The sequence below is a fragment of the Lepidochelys olivacea genome (assembly GCF_965140295.1).
Source record: "Lepidochelys olivacea isolate rLepOli2 genome assembly, chromosome: 14".
NCBI lineage: Eukaryota > Metazoa > Chordata > Testudines > Cheloniidae > Lepidochelys > Lepidochelys olivacea.
The window spans coordinates 35,893,271-35,911,626 of record NC_140424.1 but is presented as its reverse complement, the minus strand read 5'-3'; the positions used below and the strand labels follow the sequence as shown (position 1 = coordinate 35,911,626).

Below are 18,356 nucleotides of genomic sequence, written 5' to 3'. Positions count from 1 at the left end.
ATTTGATACCTATTGGGTGACGCCTGGTTTTTGTGTTATGTGAAAGAGTAAATAACACTTTGTTACTTTCTCCACACCAGTCACGATTTTATAGACCTCTATCATATCCCCCTTTAGCTGTCCCTTTTCCAAGCTGAACAGTCCCAGCTCCTACCCTTTGTTTCCTGTCTTTTAACCAGTTACTGATCCATGAGAGGACCTTCCCTCTTATCCCATGACTGATTGTGTTGCATAAGAGCCTTTGGTGAGGGATCTAGTCATAGGCTTTCTGAAAGGCCAAGATCACTATATCCACTGGATCACCCTTGTCCACATGCTGTTGACCCTCTCAAAGAATTCTAGAAGATTGGTGAGGCATGATTTCCTTTTACAAAAACCATGTTGATGCTTCCACAACAAATCTTGTTCCTCTAAGTGTCTGATAATTCTGTTCTTTACTATGGTTTCAACCAGTTTGCCAGGTACTGAAGTCAGGCTTACCAGCCTGTAATTGCCGGGATTACCTCTGGAGCCTTTTTAAAAATTGCATTACATTAGCTATCCTCCAATCATCTGGTACAGAAGCTGATTTGAGTGATAGGTTACATATCACAGTTAGTAGTCCTGTCACATTCCCAGCGGGGGTATGTATGTGTGTGGAAATTTGTCACTGTGAGGGAACAAAGCCCTGGACGTGCTGATATCAGAGGCCTGTTGCCAGTGCAGAGTGTGCCCCAGCCATCAGCCTCCTGGAAAGGCAGGGGATGGGCTTGCATCTCACAGGGGTTTAACCAGTCACTGCAGGACGGCACACTGCCTCTCTCACGCTGGCTGAGCTGTGCGCCCCTTGGGAGAGAGCGCCTTGGTCCTGTGACATGTGATCTGTATGGAGAACAGCAGGTGATGGCAGATTACACTGCAATGTGATGGGTGGGGAGAGGATGTGTAGGGAGTGGGGAGGGGTAGTGGAGAGCAGAACGGGGGCCATATATGGGGGTCACGGGAGTTACAGACACCCCCAGCACGGCACTCAGAGTATAAACAGTTACTGTTCTATTCCCTCCTCTCCCCCCACCACACTCCTCACCCCAGTGTCCCCTCCACATCCCTATTTCCCCTCCTCACTCCTTCCCCACATTCTCCCCAACTCCCCTCCACTTTCACTCCCCCCCAGGGTCACTCCTTCCCCCCACTCTCACTGGCTCCCCTCCACCACCCTTATAGTCCCTGCTGCTTCCCCCCCCCAAACCCAACTCCTGCCCCTCCAGGTCCCTCCAAAAGCCATCCTCTAAGGCTGTGTTATGTCTGGTACAGTCCAGGCTGTATGATCTCACCATGCAGCCAGCTCAGCCACTGCCCGTGATGTGCACACAGCGGCAGGGAGCACCAGAGGGATTCCTCTGCCTGCAGCTGGATTTGGTCTCTAAATCAGGCTTTTCTGGTTTTCATTTTCACCCAATCAGCAGGATGCTGCCAGTGGTTCCCTAGAACATTCCCTGGGATTTTGGAATGGATCGGCTGCAGTGTCCAACAGATACTGCATCACAGACACAGGGAGAAATCCCTTTGTGTGGCGTGTCAGGCCCTGCTTCCCAGGGGCAGGGGGCTCTGGTGGACCATGCTCAGAGAACCCTCTACAGGGACATCATGCAGGAGAATTATCAAAATGTGACCTCTCTGGGTCAGGAATCCTGGTCCCTTGGGTATTAGAAGTAGGGATATCTCTGAAGTACCTCAATCACTTCTACCCAGGATCCTTTCCTGGTCCCCTATATTTCAGGGGAATCATCCCAATAGTCCCCAGACCATTGAGAGAAAGCCTATCCCCCCTATATTGCTCCCAGAGGAGAGGCAATTCAGAGACAGTGTGGAGACATTAATCCATCCCCATCCAAGGGAGAGGATGGGTGTGTGACACCCTGACACCCCCATATTCACCACTGTTATATAATTAGGATATGTTTTGCACAAATTATGCCTTGTGAGGTATCATTCTAAAAGTTTTGATTTACTAGACAATAATATCTCATTAGATTGTATGTGCTATCATTATATGTGAAGTTACGAAGTTTGGCTATGTATGTGTTACTGAAACATGTTCTTAGGTTGAAAACACCCACAAGCAGCCTTTCAGATACAACAGTAAAAAGGCCAAACAATGTTAATGGCTTATTGAGGAAATGCACACAAGAACAACGATTACCCCAGGAACTGTGTACAATAGAAACCTCTCAGAGATAGCACTACATAATGGGAACTGTTTGACCCAGGTCACACCAAAAGAGCTTTCCAGCAAGTGGGAAGAAGATATAAAAGGGTGAAATGACATCATGATGGTACCTCTCTCTCCCTACAACAACACACCTGGAAACACCTGAGGAACAGAGACTGAACTGGGGCAAGTGATGATCCAAGGCTAAAGGGATTTCTAGCCTGTATATGAAAACCTGGGAAACCCAAGCTGCAAAGCAAAGGCAGCTTGTGCCTTAAGAATCTGCCAGCTTGTGTATCACTCTATGTGAGAATTTGGTAATTCATATCCTACTTCACTAGTATATTAAGCTCAGTTTGTTGTTTTTGTTTATTTACTAGGTAATCTGCTTTGATCTGTTTGTTCACATCAATACAAACCAAAATACCTGCTGAGGAGTTTTTATTAAGGGAACAATTCAGGATCTAGAAGGCCTCAGCTTCCCCTGTCCTTGCTCTTCAGGGCTGGGAATGTGCAAATGGTGGGAGAGGTCAGGAAATGATTGGTCCCAAGTAACTGTAACTGGCTTTTGAAAATACAAGTTTTTCTCATTGTAGAGGAATTCAGAGTCTCTACTGTGACAGCAACAGGGAGGGATAGGGATGGAAACAGGAGTCCGGAACTTGGCTGTGAAATGCACTAAAGCTCCTGAACCCTCCCCAATCACCCTTCTCAAAACGACAGAAAATTGATAAAGGAATCAAAAGAACAGAAGGAGAAATCTATCGCCAAAATAACCACCACACCCTGCTCCACCTTGTTCCGTCTTCCTAGGGGTTGGTGAATGGAAATGGCTAAAGCAGATCCAATCGTGGTAGGGGATTTTTTAGGAACCTTATATTATTGTTCCATTATTGTATTACCAAGGAGCCCTAGTTATGATCCAGAATCCCATTGTGAAAGGCATAGTACAAATGTAGAACAAAAAAAAAAACATAACAAAAACAGTGGATGTTTTGTCTGGTGGCTGCAGTTGTTCGCTCCCCTCCAAAGCAGGTCCAGGGCAGGGGGTGAAATCAGAGCCCTGGTGTTGGGGTTTGATGGCCCAATTTTTGATCAATGGAGCTGGCAGCTGGGACAGAGAACAGGACAGCAGAGTGCCTAGGGGATAAATCCCCTTTTCCCCAATAGAGACAGTTGTGACACCACGGAGTTAGTATCACAGAAAGCACCAGAAAACTAGAACCAGGAGCCAGACACCTGATGGGAAGCAAACGCCTGGGAAGGAGTCCAGCCAGGATGTTTGAGAGCCCTTTAGCTGCTCTGTGTCCTCGGGGAAATGTCAAGATTCTGCCCAGGAACAACTGGATTCCTCACTGAGCTGAAAGAGAGAATAGACACTAGAGATGCTGCTGGTGAGGAGACAAGCTGCTCCCCCGCTGGAGGTGTCTGTGTATCCAGCCTTGTGCTAAGCTCACGAACTGAGGAAATTCCCCAAGATGCCCAGGGAGATGAAGGGTTTGCAATAAATCTTTTATTCAGGAAAGCAGAAACCAATGTTGAAAAAACTTCAATGCGAAATTAAGACTCAACCAAAATCTAAATGTCCAGAAACACAAGACCCCCATCATCCAGAGACCAGGTGAATTCCCTCCCAGGGCAGTCATTTCAGGAATAATCACATTGTGATCTGAGTCTCGGCTTGAAATCAGGGACAAGGGAATCCAGCTAAAACCTTTTGACTCAGTAAAACACTCTCCCTGACAGAGAGAGCTAGGGAAGAATGAGACAGTGGCAGAATAATAAAATACAGTAATAAAAGAAACTTTCTAGCTGAAGATGCCAATATTCATAGAATCATAAAACTGAAAGGGGCCTCAAGAGGTTATCTAGTCCAGTTCCCTGCACTCGTGGCAGGACTAAGTATTGTCTAGACCATTCCTGGCAGGTGTTTGTCTAACCTGCTCTTAAAAATCTCTAATGATGGAGATTCCACAACCTCCCTAGGCAATTTATTCCAGTGCTTAACCACCCTGACAGTTAGGAAGTTTTTCCTAATGTCCAACCTAGACCTCCCTTGCTGCAATTTAAGCCCATTACTTCTTGTCCTATCCTCAGAGGTTAAGAAAGACAATTTTTCTTCCTCCTCCTTGTAACTTTTTACATACTTGAAAACTGTTATGTTCCCTCTCAGTCTTCTCTTTTCCAGACTAAACAAACCCAATTTTTTCAATCTTCCCTCATGTTTTCTAGACTTTTAATTATTTTTGTTGCTCTTCTCTGGACTCTCTCCAATTTGTCCACATCCTTCCGGAAATGTTGTGCCCAAAACTGGACACAATACTCCAGTTGAGGCCTAATCTCATGTCTTGCTTACAACACTCCTACTAATACATCCCAGAAGGATGTTCACTTTTTTTGCAACAGCATTACACTGTTGACTCATATTTAGCTTGTGCTCCACTATGACCCCCAGATCCCTTTCCGCAGAAAAGCAGACGTATTCAATAATTTCTGTTCTGTATCTGGGAACAAAAATGAAATAGATGATGTAGTTATATCATATGATGGCAACACTCTTTCCATTCCAATTGTATCTTGTGCGGATATTAAACAGCAGCTACTAAAGTTAAGCAGTTTATGTTATTCCACATGTCCAGATAACTTGCATCCAAGAGTTTTAAAAGAGTTAGCTGAGGAGCTCTCTAGACCATTAATGTTGATTTTAAAATAACTCTTGAAACACTAAGGAAGTTCCAAAAGCCTGGAAGAAACCTAATGTTGTGCTTAGAGGGTTAATGGGATGACTTAGGCAATAGTAGGACTGCCAGCCTTACAGATCCTGAGAAAATTAATGGAGTGGCTGATACGGGACTTGCTTAATAAAGAATTAAAGGAGGGTAATATAATGAATCCCCATTAATATGGGTTTATGGAAGACAGATCCTGTCAAACTAACTTGATTTATTTTTAATGAACTTACAAGTCTGGTTGATAAAGGTAATGGTACTGATTGAATATACTTAGACTTCTGTAAGACATTTGACTTGGTACTGCATGATACTTTGATTAAAAAACTAGAATGATACAAAATCAACATGGCATATATTAAATGGATTTAAAACTGATTAACGGACAGGTTGCAAAATATAATTATAAATAGGGAATCATCACTGAGTGGGTGTTTCTAGTGGGGTCCTGCAGGGATCAGTTTTTTGCGGTATGCTTTTTAACATTTTCATCAGTAACCTGGAGGAAAACATAAAATCATCACTGATAAAGTTTGCAGGTGACACACAGATTGGGGACCGTTACAAAGTTGGGTGCCAGCAAACCATATGCATTTCAGTATGGCCAAATATAAACTCATACAATTATGAACAAAAAATGTAGGCCTTAATTACAGGGATGCTGGACTGTATCCTGGGAAGCAGTGATTCTGAAAAAGACTTGGGGGTCACGGTAGATAATCAGCTAAACGTGAGCTGCCAATGGCCCAAAGGGCTAATGCGCTCCTTGGATGTCTAAACAGGGGAATATTGAGTAGGAGTAGAGAGATTATGTTCCCCTCCATATTTGGCAATGGTGTGACAGCTACTTGAATACTGTGTCCAGTTCTTGTGTCCACAATTCAAGAAGGTTGTTGATAAACTGGAAAGGGTTCAGAGAGGATCCACAAGAATGATTAAAGTCTTGAGAAACATGCCTTATAGTGAAAGACTCCAGGACCTTGATCTATTTATTTTAGAAAAGAGAAGATTAGGAGGTGACTTGATCACAGTCTCTAAGTAAGTATCTTGGAAACAAATATTTGACAATCGGCTCTTCAGTCTAGCAGACAAAGATCTAACAAGATCCAATGGCTGGAATTTGAAGCTGGACAAATTCAGCCTAGAAATAAGGCACAAACTTTTCAACAGTGGAACAACTTCCCAAGGCTTGTGGTGGATTCTCCATCACTGGCAATTGTTAAATCAAGACTGGATGTTTTTTTAAAAAAAGATCTGCTCTGGTTCAAACAGGAATTAATTCAGGGAAGGCCTACGGCCTGCGCTATACAGGTCAGGCTAGGGGAACACAATGATCCCTTCTGACCTTAGAATCGATGAACACACAGTGATTAGTGACATCCCACAACTCTCCAGGGAGGTGGGCGACTATTACTATCCCCAGGGCAGAGACAGGAGCAACAGGACAACAGAGAGGGGAAGTGACTGGTACAGGGTCACACAAGAAGACACTAGGAGAGTTGGCTACTAAACCAAGAAGTCCTAACTCCCACTTCCTTCACCCTGCTCTAGCCACCTGACCACACTCTCTTCTCAGAGCCAGGAGCCAAACCCAGGAGTGCTACGTCCCAAGTCCCCAGCTCTCACTGTTGGCTTCTCAGGAACAGGGCAATCAAACCTCTCGGGGGAATCTCCCCCCATGGATTCCCCAATGTCCAGTGCACCTCCGCATGTCTACAGGGATGTTCAATACACCAAGACTTGCTCTGAAATCCTGTTACTTCAGAGCAGTAGCTCTCGGCTGCTTTATAACTACGCCCCATATGACTGCACGTCTGCGTGCATCTGTCCTCAAGGGCCCTAGGAACTGCAAGGATGACTGGATGGCAACAGGGAATTTTTACCTCCCTGCTAAATTGGAAAGCGAGTGTGGAACTTGCACAAAATGTCTCCCCCCTAATTCCATCGCCTGCTCCCCCCAGACCCTGAAATGACTTATCTCCCCAGTGCCCAGCACTCCCCCCTCCTTTGGCCTCACCAGCCGCCCTCAGTGAAATCCAAACCATCCACCTGCCTGCTGCGCCCACTCAGCCCATCCTCAATTGCAGCAGGTTTACACTTTGCTTCAGGGGAGCACAGACCCATTGCCCCACAGGGACAGCTCTCCTGTGTGGAGTTTCTGGTGAGACACGAGGGAGACCTTTGCCTTGTAGCTTTTCCCACAGACAGAACATTTATAGGGTGTCTCTCCATTGTGCATTCTCTGGTGTCTAATAAGGTGCCATTTCTGAGCAAAACTTTTCCTGCACTCGGGGCAATTATAGGGCCTCAGGCCGGTGTGGATTCTCCTGTGTCTAATAAAGGCCGAGCTGTGACCAAAGCTTTTCCCGCAATCGGAGCATTTATAGGGCTTCTCTCCTGTGTGGATTCTCCGATGCACAATAAGGTCGGAGCTATTACTGAAGCTTTTCTTGCAGTCAGGGCAGTTATAAGGTCTTTCTCCTGTGTGGCTTCTCTGATGTGAAATAAGTTCTGAGCTCTGCTTGTAACTTTTCCCACAGACAGAACACTTATAAGGTGTTTCTCCCGTGTGGATTCTTTTATGTATAGTGAGGTCTGAGCTCCGAATGAAGCTTTTCCCACACTCGGGACACCGAAAGGGTCTCTCTCCAGTGTGGGTTTTCTGGTGTGTAATGACATGAGCCTTCCGACTGAACCCCTTCCCGCACTCAGGGCAGTAGAAGGGACGGTCTCCCGTGTGGATTCTCTGATGAGTGATAAGGTGTGAGCTCCGACTGAAGCTCTTCCTGCACTCAGGGCAGTTATAGAGTTTCTGTCCCGTGTGGATTCTCTGATGCTTAATGAGGTTTGAGCCATCACTGAAGGTTTTCCCACAGTCAGGGCAGTTATGGGGTTTCTCTCCCGTGTGGGTTCGTCGATGAGAAAGAAGTTCTGAGCTGCGCTTGAAGCTCTTCCCACAGTCGTGACATTTGTAGGGTCTTTCTCCCGTGTGGACTCTCTGATGTATAATCAGGGTAGAGCTCCGACTGAAGCTTTTCCTGCACTCGGGGCAGTTATAGGGTTTCTCCCCTGTGTGGTTTCTTTGATGTACAATAAGATGGGATCTCCAACTGAAGCTTTTCCCACACTCAGCACAATCATACATTTTTTCTTTAGTGCAGATTCCTGGCTGGATCGTGTCTTCGGGAAGGTCTTTCAAAACTCCTCCACGGTGAGTGGATTTACCCCGTGTCTTCCCTCTGTGGTTTCCCAGCTGCCTCTCTGGCCTGAGCTGACTCTTGCAGGTTGCTTCCTGGAGTTCTGAGCAGGGACTTTTCCTTTCAGCTCTTTCTGACTGCCGTTCGGGACCTCCCCGCTGAGAATTCTCCACCTCCTTCTCAGTCACCGTCCCATCCCCTCCTGGGACAGAGTGAAAATTCAGACATGAATATCAACTTGATCTGAGATGAAAGGGAACCTCAGAAAGGAGAGTGCAAAGTGGGGAGCAAACCAAAATAACTGCTGGGAAGATTGAAAAAAGCAGGAGCTGAATGTCCCCTCCTCCAAAACCTTTCTCCGGAAGAGAGGGAACCAATTCTGCCTCCATATCCCATCCAACAACTCCAGGTGAAGGGAGCTACAGCCAGGTGTCAGGCAGGGCAGACAGGAAGCCATGAATCACATGACACCTCGTGGGAACAATCCTGACCTGGGTGAGATGAGGCAGAACTGGGGTAGCTCATGGGGCCTTTGTGGGAATCCAAGCTATTGACATCAATGGTGGGTGGTTTCTGCGTCCATTTAACCAATTCCTCACCTGTGTGGATGTTTATCAGGATCTCTTTTTCCTTAGAGCCCTGGAGATCCGGGACCCAAGGCTCTTCCCCCCGTTCCAGCTGGGAGATCACATTCGGTTTGGGAATAGGAAAACCTGCTCCAGGGAAAGAGAACAGAAGAGACAAGAATTTTACAGTTATTCTGACCAGAGATGAGTTGGGTGGGTGCCCTTGTATAAATGCAACAGATGGAAAAATGTTCCTGGAGCCCCTTTGGGATGATCAGATGGTTCCTGTGAGACCTGCAGTTCCCCCTGCAGGAGACTCAAGGATTTCCACACACTGGGGATTATATGACTCTGGCAAAGCACAGTTGTGCAACCTCTTACCCCTTTGTAATCGTGGTGACACCAGAGCCCTTTTTGGGTATAGAGCCAGTCCTGGGAAGGGAGGGACACATAACATCTGTCTGCGTACCAGTGTGTGCCCATATTTAAAAACACAGATAGAGAGGATGGATGGTATGTTCCTCTCTCTCGGACATGCTGGGGATGGAGATGTATTAGCACCCCACTATGTCTCCATATCTCCTCTCCCATAGGAGGAGGCATAGAGGATGCAGACGCTTCCCCATGGGTTCTGGGGACTATGGGATGATCCTCCTGAAATCTAAGGGGACAGGGAAGAACCCTGAGCAGAATCCAACCCAGAATCTTCAGAGACACCCCAGCTTCTAATAACCAAGGAGACAGGAATCCTTACCCAGAGATGTCACAGTCTCATAGTTCTCCTGCATGATGTTCCTGTAGAGGGCTCTCTGACTGGGGTCCAGCAGTGCCCACTCCTCCTTGGTGAAATACACAGCCACTGCCTCGAAGGTCACCGGCCCCTGAAACAGCCATAATCCCACCAGCCATAATCCCACCAGAGTCCCCCACTCAGGACCTGTTCCCCCAGCCATAATCCCACCAGCTCAGTCGTGGGCAAGGCTGGAAAATCCCCCTCCCCACAGAGAGCAGGGAACTGCCCCGGGGAAGGGGATATTTCTCAAAGCTTTCATTAAAAATACACTGTTTCTGTGGTGAAACCATGATGCCCAGAGCTGCTAACTCCAGTGATTTTATCATGAGTCTCACAATATTTAGTTGGAATTTTTGGATGTTTCCCATGCTCACAGGAATCTCATGATTCCTGGCACAGAACTCACACATGTTCCCTTGTTCAACGTGGTCCCATTACTTTGCGGGGGAAGGGGGCTGGAGTCAAACTGTCCTGATTCAAGATGGCCACCACTTCCCTGGAGTGGCATGTGGAAGTGAGAGTGACGCTGCCCTTGGTAAAGATGGCCACCAACTCACATTGAAAACAATAAGACTGAAGCCCTGCTCTCCTCAGGCACGGCTGTGACTCTGTGGTTAGGAGACTGGACAGGAAACTATGAAGATAAATGGAAATGTGTGGGGGTCACAGGGAGGCTGAGGGGGATTCAGGGGGTTTGTGGGGCCTGCAGAGAGGCTGAGGAGCTGCAGGGGCATATGGCGTTGCAGGTGTGAGAAACAGGAGACTGCAATCGGAAAGACCAATGACTATGGGGCAGGCAGGGAAGAGACTGGAGACTGTGTGGGAAGACATTGTTTGGGGCAGAGAGGAGACAAAGCAATGGTAAGGAAAGGGGGTGGAGAGGGCCAGAAGGGAAGCTCCCCCTTCCCAGTGGTAAGGGAGGGTCAGTAGTTGGTGTCTCCCTGTAAGCAGCGGCAGGGAAAGTTTAATTTTTGCACGTGTGCTGTTGCAGGTGGAGTTTTGTGGCTGCAATGCAATACACAAACACTGGGGCCAGGCAGCTTAGCCCCTGGTGGTGGGAGGGAGTTTTACGTGGCCAGCAATGGAACAGTGGTTGAGACCTGCAACAGATGTGCCATATTTTCTTTCCTGAAGGAGGCCAGATCAAACGTCCTTTGGATGAAGTGCAAGTTGGTGGCTATGCTGGAAGAAAGATTAGTGGTTTGGCAGGACAAGTACAGATACAGAGATACTGAGGAGTTCTTGGACAACCAAATTCAGGAAGCATCACCACCCTAGATTCAAGAATGGAACTGGCCACCACAGAACCAGGAAGAGGAGGAGACCAGAGAAGGAGGCGTGGCAGTTTGTAATCACTGAGGCGGGAAGACCCGGTGACATTCTCCACACCTGGAGGCAGTTGAGGATGGGCAAACCGTGAACACCAGAGAGAAGAGGACAAGAAGGAACTCCACACAGCTAGAAGTATCGCATTGTTATCATGTTCTCAGTGTGGAAACTGCAATATCTAGCTGACCAAACAGAATGGAGAACTGTACAGGACATACCTGAGGATGCCTGCCCAACCCACAAGACAATCAAGCGTCCCTGCAAAGAGATCTCTACCCATGCAAGAAAGGCAGACGATCCTTGTTGGGGATTCTGTGCTAAGAAGAATGGAAAGAACATTCTGCCAGGGACAGGCAGACAACAGGACGGAGCCAAGACATGAGGGGTCACTCTGAGATTGGATAGGGCTTCTGAAGTCAGTGGGCAAGGATCCAGTGGTGATGGTCTGTATTGACATTAATAACTCTGTCATGGGGCACCTCACCCATTACAGACAACTTCAGAGAAACCGGAAGGGTGCTAAAGGAAAGGAACATGAAAGTGATAGTCTCAGATGCTTCTTGTCCTGGGAGTGAAGGAAGACAGAAGGCAGAAGACTCTGGAAGTGAAACACTGGCTAGGTAAGTGGTATAGGGTGGAGGGTTTTGGTTTTATGAAATATTGGACCATCTTCTAGGAGAGAGAGGGCAGTATAGGTTGGATGGCCTCCATATCTGTTGAAGGGAAACCAATCTGCTAGGGGGCAGGCTGGCTAGAGTAATCAAGAGGGCATTAAACTAATAACAAAAGGAGAAAACAAATGAGGGAACAAATGAGCACTCAGACCAAAAGATTAAGATGTTGAGAACAAAATTATTCAAGGCACCAAGAGACATGAAAAGAAGAAATTATTTAATGCCTACACACTAGGAGCCTGGGTAAAAAATAAAAGAAATTGGAATTGCTTGTAAATGAGAAAAAATTCAAACTAGTTGTTATTACTGAAACTTGGTGGGAAGATTGGCATGACTGGAATGTTAAAAAAATCAAATAATATAGTCTCATCATATGACGATAACTCCTTTCATTTCACGAGTATATCTGGAGGGTGTTAAACACCAGCTACTAATGTTAAACATTTTTAAATCAGCAAATCCAACTCTTGCATCCAAGAGTTTTAAAAGAGCTGGCTAAGGAGTAGCTGAAGAGTAGTTAACATTGCTGTTCAATAAATCTGGGAGTACTGAGGAAGCTCCAAAAGACTGGAGGAAAGCTAACGTTGTGCCAATTTTTAAAAAGGGTAAACAGGGCGACTTGAGTAATTATAGGTCTGTCCGCATGACATCAAACCTGGACAAGAGAATGGAGTGGCTGATATGGGACTTGATTACTAAAGAATTAAACAAAGGTAATGTAATTAAAGCAAATCAACATGAATTTTTGGAAAATATATCCTGTCAAACTAACTTGCCACAGTAACTCCTCACTTAACGTCCTTCCGCTTAATGTTGTTTCGAAATTACGTCACTGCATCGCTAGGGAACATGCTCGTTTAAAGTTGTGCCATGCTCCCTTATAACGTCATTTGGCTGCCTGCTCTGTCCACTGCTTGTAGGATTCTGTGGAAGAGCAGCGACTTTACAAGGGAGCATTGCACAAGTTCCTCTTCTCTGCCTCCTCCCCCTCCCTCCCAGCGCTTCCCCCGCCGCCAAACAACTGTTTGGCGGCGAGGGAAGTGCTGGGAGGGAGGGAGAGGAGAGGGGAAGTGCCGCGTCTCTGCTCCTCTCCTTCCCTCCCAGAAAGTCCTAAGCGCTGCCAAACAGCTGTTTGGTGGCATGGAAGCACTGGGAGGGAGGGGGAGGAGTGGGGACGCGACATGCTCTGGGGAGGAGGTGGAGCGGGGGTGGGAAGAGGCGGGCCTGGAGCAGAGCAGGGATGGGAAGAGGCGGGCCTGGAGCATCCCCCGGCAAAGTCAGCGCCTGTTCTTCTGTGTGGAAGCTGCCACTGCTGCTGCGCAAGGTGCTTCCTAGTGTCTTTGCCTGCCTTGTTGTCTGCAGTGGGCTGTGCCTGTGTGGGGTAAGCCAGAGTTAACTACTCTCCCAACAACAGTACAGTACAGAATGCCTTTTGTCTGCCCCCCAAAAAATGTCCTTGGAACCCAACCCCCGCATTTACATTAAATCTTATGGGAAAATTGGATTCATTTAACATCGTTTCACTTAAAGTTGCATTTTTCAGAAACATAACTACAATGTTAAGTGAGGAGTTACTGTACCTTTTTTTGATGAGATTACAAGTGTGGCTGATAAAGGTAATAGTGCTGATCATACTTAGAATTTTAAAAGGTGTTTGACTGGTACTGCACAACATTATGGCTAAAAAACTAACATAATATCAAATTAAAATGGCACAAATTAAATAGATTAAAAACTGCCTAACTGATGGATCTTAAACTGTAACCAGGGAATCATCATCAAGTGGGTGTGTATCCAGTGGGGTCCCACAGGAATTGGTTTTTGGCCCTATTGCTATTTATCATTTTTATCAGTCACTTGGAAGAAAACACAAACTCATCACTGATAAAGTTTGCAGGTGACACAAAGATTGGAGATGTGGTAAATAAGGAAGAAGACAGATCACCCTTATAGAGCGATCTGGATCATTTAGTAAGTTGGGTGTCAGTAAAGAATTTGCATTTCAATATGGCCAAATATAAACTCATACAATTAGAAAGAAAGAATGCAGGCCATAGACACAGAATGGGGGACTCTATCCTGGGAAGCAGTGAATAAGACTTGCGGGTTATGGTGGATAATCAGCTGAATATGAGCTCCCAGAATGATGGTAGGGCCAAAAGGGCTAATGTACTCCTCGGATGAATAAACATGGGAATGTCAAGTTGGAGTAGTATCAATTCAGTTTGGATGTTTTTTGAAAAGATATGCGCTAGTTCAAACAGGAACTAATTCAGGAGAGTCCTAAGTCCTGAGTTATACAGGACATCAGACTAGCTGATCACAATGGTCCATTCAGACTTCCTGTGTATCTATGCCCATCTCCTGACTTTCCGGAGTGACTCATGGCTTCTGAGTTCTGCACTCTAGTTGTAGGCTTTGGATATCAACATTTTTAGGCGTTTGCTTTCTCAAGTATAGTAATTTACACTGGGCCTGTCCCACAAATTCAGGGCCCACATTAAAGATGGTGTAGTGTATAAGGGTAGGTTACAGAGTAGCAGTCGTCTTAGTCTGTATCTGATGAAGTGAGCTGTAGCTCACAAAAGCTTATGCTCAGTATCTAAGGTGCCACGAGTACTCCTTTTCTTTTTAAGGGTAGGTTAGTATCTCTTTAAGTAGTCTGTGAGCTCTCTAGTAGTGCTCACTGTGTGCTAGTTTTATAAACCTCAAGAAATCAGTGCACCAGTGTGTGTAATTAGGCCTTGGGTGTTGGTGAGTATTTAGTAAATATTGTTATTTGAAACCCAACTCTGCCTGTGTGGTTTCTCCAAGTTCTTTGTGTTGTGTGAAGAGCAAAAGACCCAACTGGCAACGGGGATGGGATCTGAATCCAGAAACGTAGTGGAATAGAAGAGAAGGAATAGGGCAGCTGTCACAAGGTGGACTGGGCCCTTTAAAAAAGAACTGGTCCAGCCTGCCTGTGCCTCATTAACAGCCTCTCAATGGGGCATCATAGAGGGCTCTAGAAAGAGCCAGAGGAGAGGAGGAAACAGGAAGAGAAAACTGTGAGAGTGAGAAAGGCTCCTGCAAGGAAGATCCTGGGAGTTTTGGGACAATATGTCAGGGAATTGACTGTGTGCAGTTTAAGGCTGGAGGGAGTGGAAAGAAAGATATTTTGGGGTTTATTTTGAACTTTTTGCTAATAAAGCAGACCTTAAGGGGGGTATTATTGAACAGAGAGAAGTCTTTTTAAGTTTATGGAGGAACCAAGAGGGGAAACTGAGTCAGGACACTTGCAGCACAACCTCAGTCCATGAGGGGGTGCTCAGGAGGTGGCTGGTCCTGTTATGGTGGCACATAGCTTTCCTGGCATAGGGGGAATGCAAGAATGGGGGACACGATATGTGGAAAGAGGGGATTGGAGAGGACATCGGAGGAAGAATGGGGAATTCTGGCATGGGGAAGGGGGGGGACACACAGACCCGTAGCATGAGGGAGTGGGTGGGGGGTTGCAGGGAGCCCCTAAAATAGGGATGGGAGGATGGCACACTTGTGGGGGCCAAGGGGAATGAAAAGATGCCAGGAGCCTCTGATGTGTGCAATGAGTTTGGCCTACAGAAGTAGCAAAATGTGCAGTCTTCTAGTAATAGTAGTATTGACAGTAACGTATTGGAGAACATTTAAAAAAATAATTTACCTTCATCAAAGAGGCAGGAGTAGGTAGTGTGTAGGAAGTGGGTAATATCCCTTTAAACAGTTTGTGAGCCCTCTAGCGGCCCTCACTGTGTTCCTTAGGAGCTGCCAGAAACCAGACCAAGTAAATGTATACAAGTGGCTAGGCCTTGCACTTCTGTGTATAGTTAGAAAAACTCAGATGTGCCCCTGGGGTTTCTCCATATTGTGTGTTGTGTAAAGAGCAAACTATGCAACAGAAGGTTTTTCATTTTCTGTTCTTCCCTCCATCTGTATTTACTGTCCCTCCTCCACATGCAGGCCAACCCCACCACCTCCCTGAAAATCACTTACCTGCACTGATTCCATTACAGCCCCTTCCCTTCCCTGTCCCCTGGGAGGATGGGAGGACCTGGAGCAAGATGTGGACATTATTCTGCAGCCTGTCAAGGTGAGAAGGGCGATGGGGCAGGTTACAGAAAAGATTTTAGTCCATTTCACACAGATTTCCCCAGGCTCTTTGTCTGCAGAAAGATACTTTAAATTTAGACTCTGCCACTTTATTGCTGCGTATCCCAGCCCAGCCCCACCCACACCCACTAGGACTAAACCCACTGAAACATGTTTTAACCCCCCAGTAACAGTCTTTAAACCAAACACTAGAAAAGAGCAGAATCAAAGGAGCGGCTCTGGGGGATCCCCCCTCACACTGTCCCCAGGGCAGCGCATCGACCAGGCCCAGACAGGAACTGGCTTTTTCCTCTCCCTGCTCCTCCCCTTCTCCCAGGAAAGTCAATCGGCCCTGGGGTGCTGCAGGGAATGGGGTTGGGTTGGGCAGGGCTGGGAGCCCGGACCTCCCTCCCTCCCCACTGATTGCTCCTGTTGCCCCTGCCAGTCTCTGCCCCTGTCTCCCTCCTGCCCCCTCTCCCGTCCCCTCGGGCTGGGAGACTCGGGCCCTGGCCCGGTCCTGGGGCGGTCGCTCTCCCGGCGCTGGCTCGGCTCCTGCAGGCGCTCAGGGGGGCAGAGCTGGGGGGGGCAGCAGCGGCAGCTCTGGGACTCACAGACTCCCGTCCCCCCGGGAGCAGAGCTGGGGCGAGGAGGGGCCGTCGGTGCAGAGTCACTTTCCTGCCCGGCCCCGGCCGTTTCCCCCGGGTCTCTCCCCTCACCTGCAGGCTCCGGCTCAGGGGCTGGTCTCGGCAGAGCCCGGGGCTGGTTGCAGCCACCGCAGAAAGTCCTCCCCTGGGAGGAACGGATGCAAAGGGAGGCTAATGCAGGTCTCTCCCCGCACCCCGCTGGGGAGCAGCAGCGGCTGAGCCCGCGCTCCCGGCTCACAATGGAGGCAGCGACAGCTTCTTCCAGCCGCCTTGATCACGGACCACTCAAATGCAGGAGCGGTGCAGTCTCTGCCCTCTGAGAGTACCATTAATGCCTCCTACCTACCTTGAGCTCGCCCCAGCGCCGGATACACCAGCTCTCAGCTGCTGCTCCCAGCCCTGCTTCCTGTGCCCCATGGATAACAACCCGGGCTGCAGCCCGCCCTGGGACCCACTGTAACGAGAGCCCAGAGTCTCTGTCGGCAGGGACAGAGCCTGGGGGAACCAGAGTGTGAAATGGGCAAATCCCCTCTTGAGACCTCCCCAATCGCCTTCCTCGGCTGAAGAATAAGGACGAGTGTTTTGCTTCAGATTATTTCTTTTGGAGATTTGGTACTTTGCTGTTACCCAGCTGCCTGAACTATCCAGAAATGCCCAGTAACATGGGCTGAAGAAGCTTCTGCCCTCCCTTGCCATCAGAGCCTGCTCCCTGGTATAAAAGGGGGCTACAGCTGCGGCTCTCAGCCTTTCCAGACTACTGTCCCCCTTTCAGGAGTCTGACTTGTCTTGTTTTACAACAGGCTATATAAAAAGCACTAGCAAAGTCAGTACAAACGCAAATTTCATACAGCCATTGACTTGTTTATACTGCCCTGTAGACTATACACTGAAATGTAAGTGCAATATTTATATTCCAGTTGATTTATTTTATAATCATATGGTAAAAATGCAAAAGTCAGCAATTTCTCAATAATAGTAGCTTTGACACTTTTGTGTTTTTATGTCTGATTTTTGTAAGCAAGTCATTTTTAAGTGAGGTGTAACTTGGGGGTAGGCAAGACAAATCTGACTCCTGAAAGGGGGACAGTAGTCTGGAAAGGCTGAGAGCCACTGGCTTAGAGAGACCAGATGGTGGGAGAGAGAAGGAGTGACCTAGTAGTTTGCTCTGTAATAGGGCAGCAGTAAAGTCCAGAGCAGTTCTGGGGGCTGTGTACGCAAGGGTGTCCCTCCAGCATGGAGCAAGGCAGTGTGAGTCACTCGCTCTGGGGAGACCCTGTCTGGATGCCTGGACCTAGTGTGGAAGCTCAGAGCCCTGAGTTACAGGGACCCAGGTATTCCTGTCTCATGGCTCTATTTCCCTTGGGATTTCTTCTATTCATTAGATCACGATGAATGGATTGTGCCCTGTTAACTCCTGGAGGGAGGACTGTGTCTCTGAAGAGGGGGTGTCATTGGGGAATGTGGGACTGTAGGGAATTGTGAATGTCTTAGGAGGGCCCCCAAATTAAAAGGCCCCAGGGATGCTGACCAAAGCCCAGGATGACAGCAGAGGGCATGTGTCTCTGGGACTCTGTCTCTGGTTCATTCACTCTGGAGGTTTCAGTGAGGAGAGACGGGTTGTGCCTGGATCCCTTCTGCACCATGTTTCGGGTAGGGGTCCCGTTGGCAGGTGGCTGAGGTTGTACAGCTTCGGGCCTGGTCGGAGATTGGGACGGACAGCTGAGTGCCTTGTCCTCAGCCAACCAGATTTTGGAGCAGTGGAACTAAGGACAGTAGATCACCTTTGGGGACATGAGGGACTCTCCATGGTCCCTGGCCAAAACAGGAAAGGCCTGGGAGAGGGCGAACTATAAGTGGGAACAGGACAGTCCGGGGTTGGGGGAGCTGCAGCCCTGTAGGCTGGAGAATCTCTGGTTGGGTGTATTCTTTGCAGGGCCCAGAGGGATTTGGCCCAGTTGTACCCAAAGGTTCTCTAGTGTTCCCCCACTGTGATGGGGGAGTCGTGCAATGCCCAGGCATTGGTTGATTCATCTTAGTTTTACTTTAATGCATTCCCTGTATTAGCTAGGCTGGGGGCAAAGGTCACAGAATGAACTCAACCCCAGCATGTGGAGGGTCACTCTGGGTGG

At 47.7% G+C, this 18,356-nt stretch overlaps 1 protein-coding gene across 4 annotated transcripts; it reads right to left on the bottom strand.

Moving 5' to 3' along the window:
* Positions 1–3,561: 3,561 nt before the first annotated feature.
* On the bottom strand, positions 3,562–16,752 carry LOC311530562 (uncharacterized protein). Of its 4 annotated transcripts, none has more exons than XM_084647347.1 (5): positions 16,574–16,752; positions 15,488–15,657; positions 9,438–9,564; positions 8,717–8,830; positions 3,562–8,319 (listed from the first exon to the last, which is right to left on the bottom strand). In XM_084647347.1, exons 2-5 carry the CDS (start codon positions 15,563–15,565, stop codon positions 7,025–7,027), a joined length of 1,614 nt encoding a protein of 537 aa, XP_084503473.1. In that variant the 5' UTR covers positions 15,566–15,657; positions 16,574–16,752; the 3' UTR covers positions 3,562–7,024. The 4 variants fall into 4 exon arrangements, with proteins under 4 accessions (XP_084503473.1, XP_084503475.1, XP_084503474.1 ...); XM_084647349.1 differs by having other exon boundaries at positions 15,488–15,576; XM_084647348.1 differs by lacking the exon at positions 16,574–16,752 and adding an exon at positions 16,300–16,555.
* Between the last annotated feature and the right edge of the window lie 1,604 nt (positions 16,753–18,356).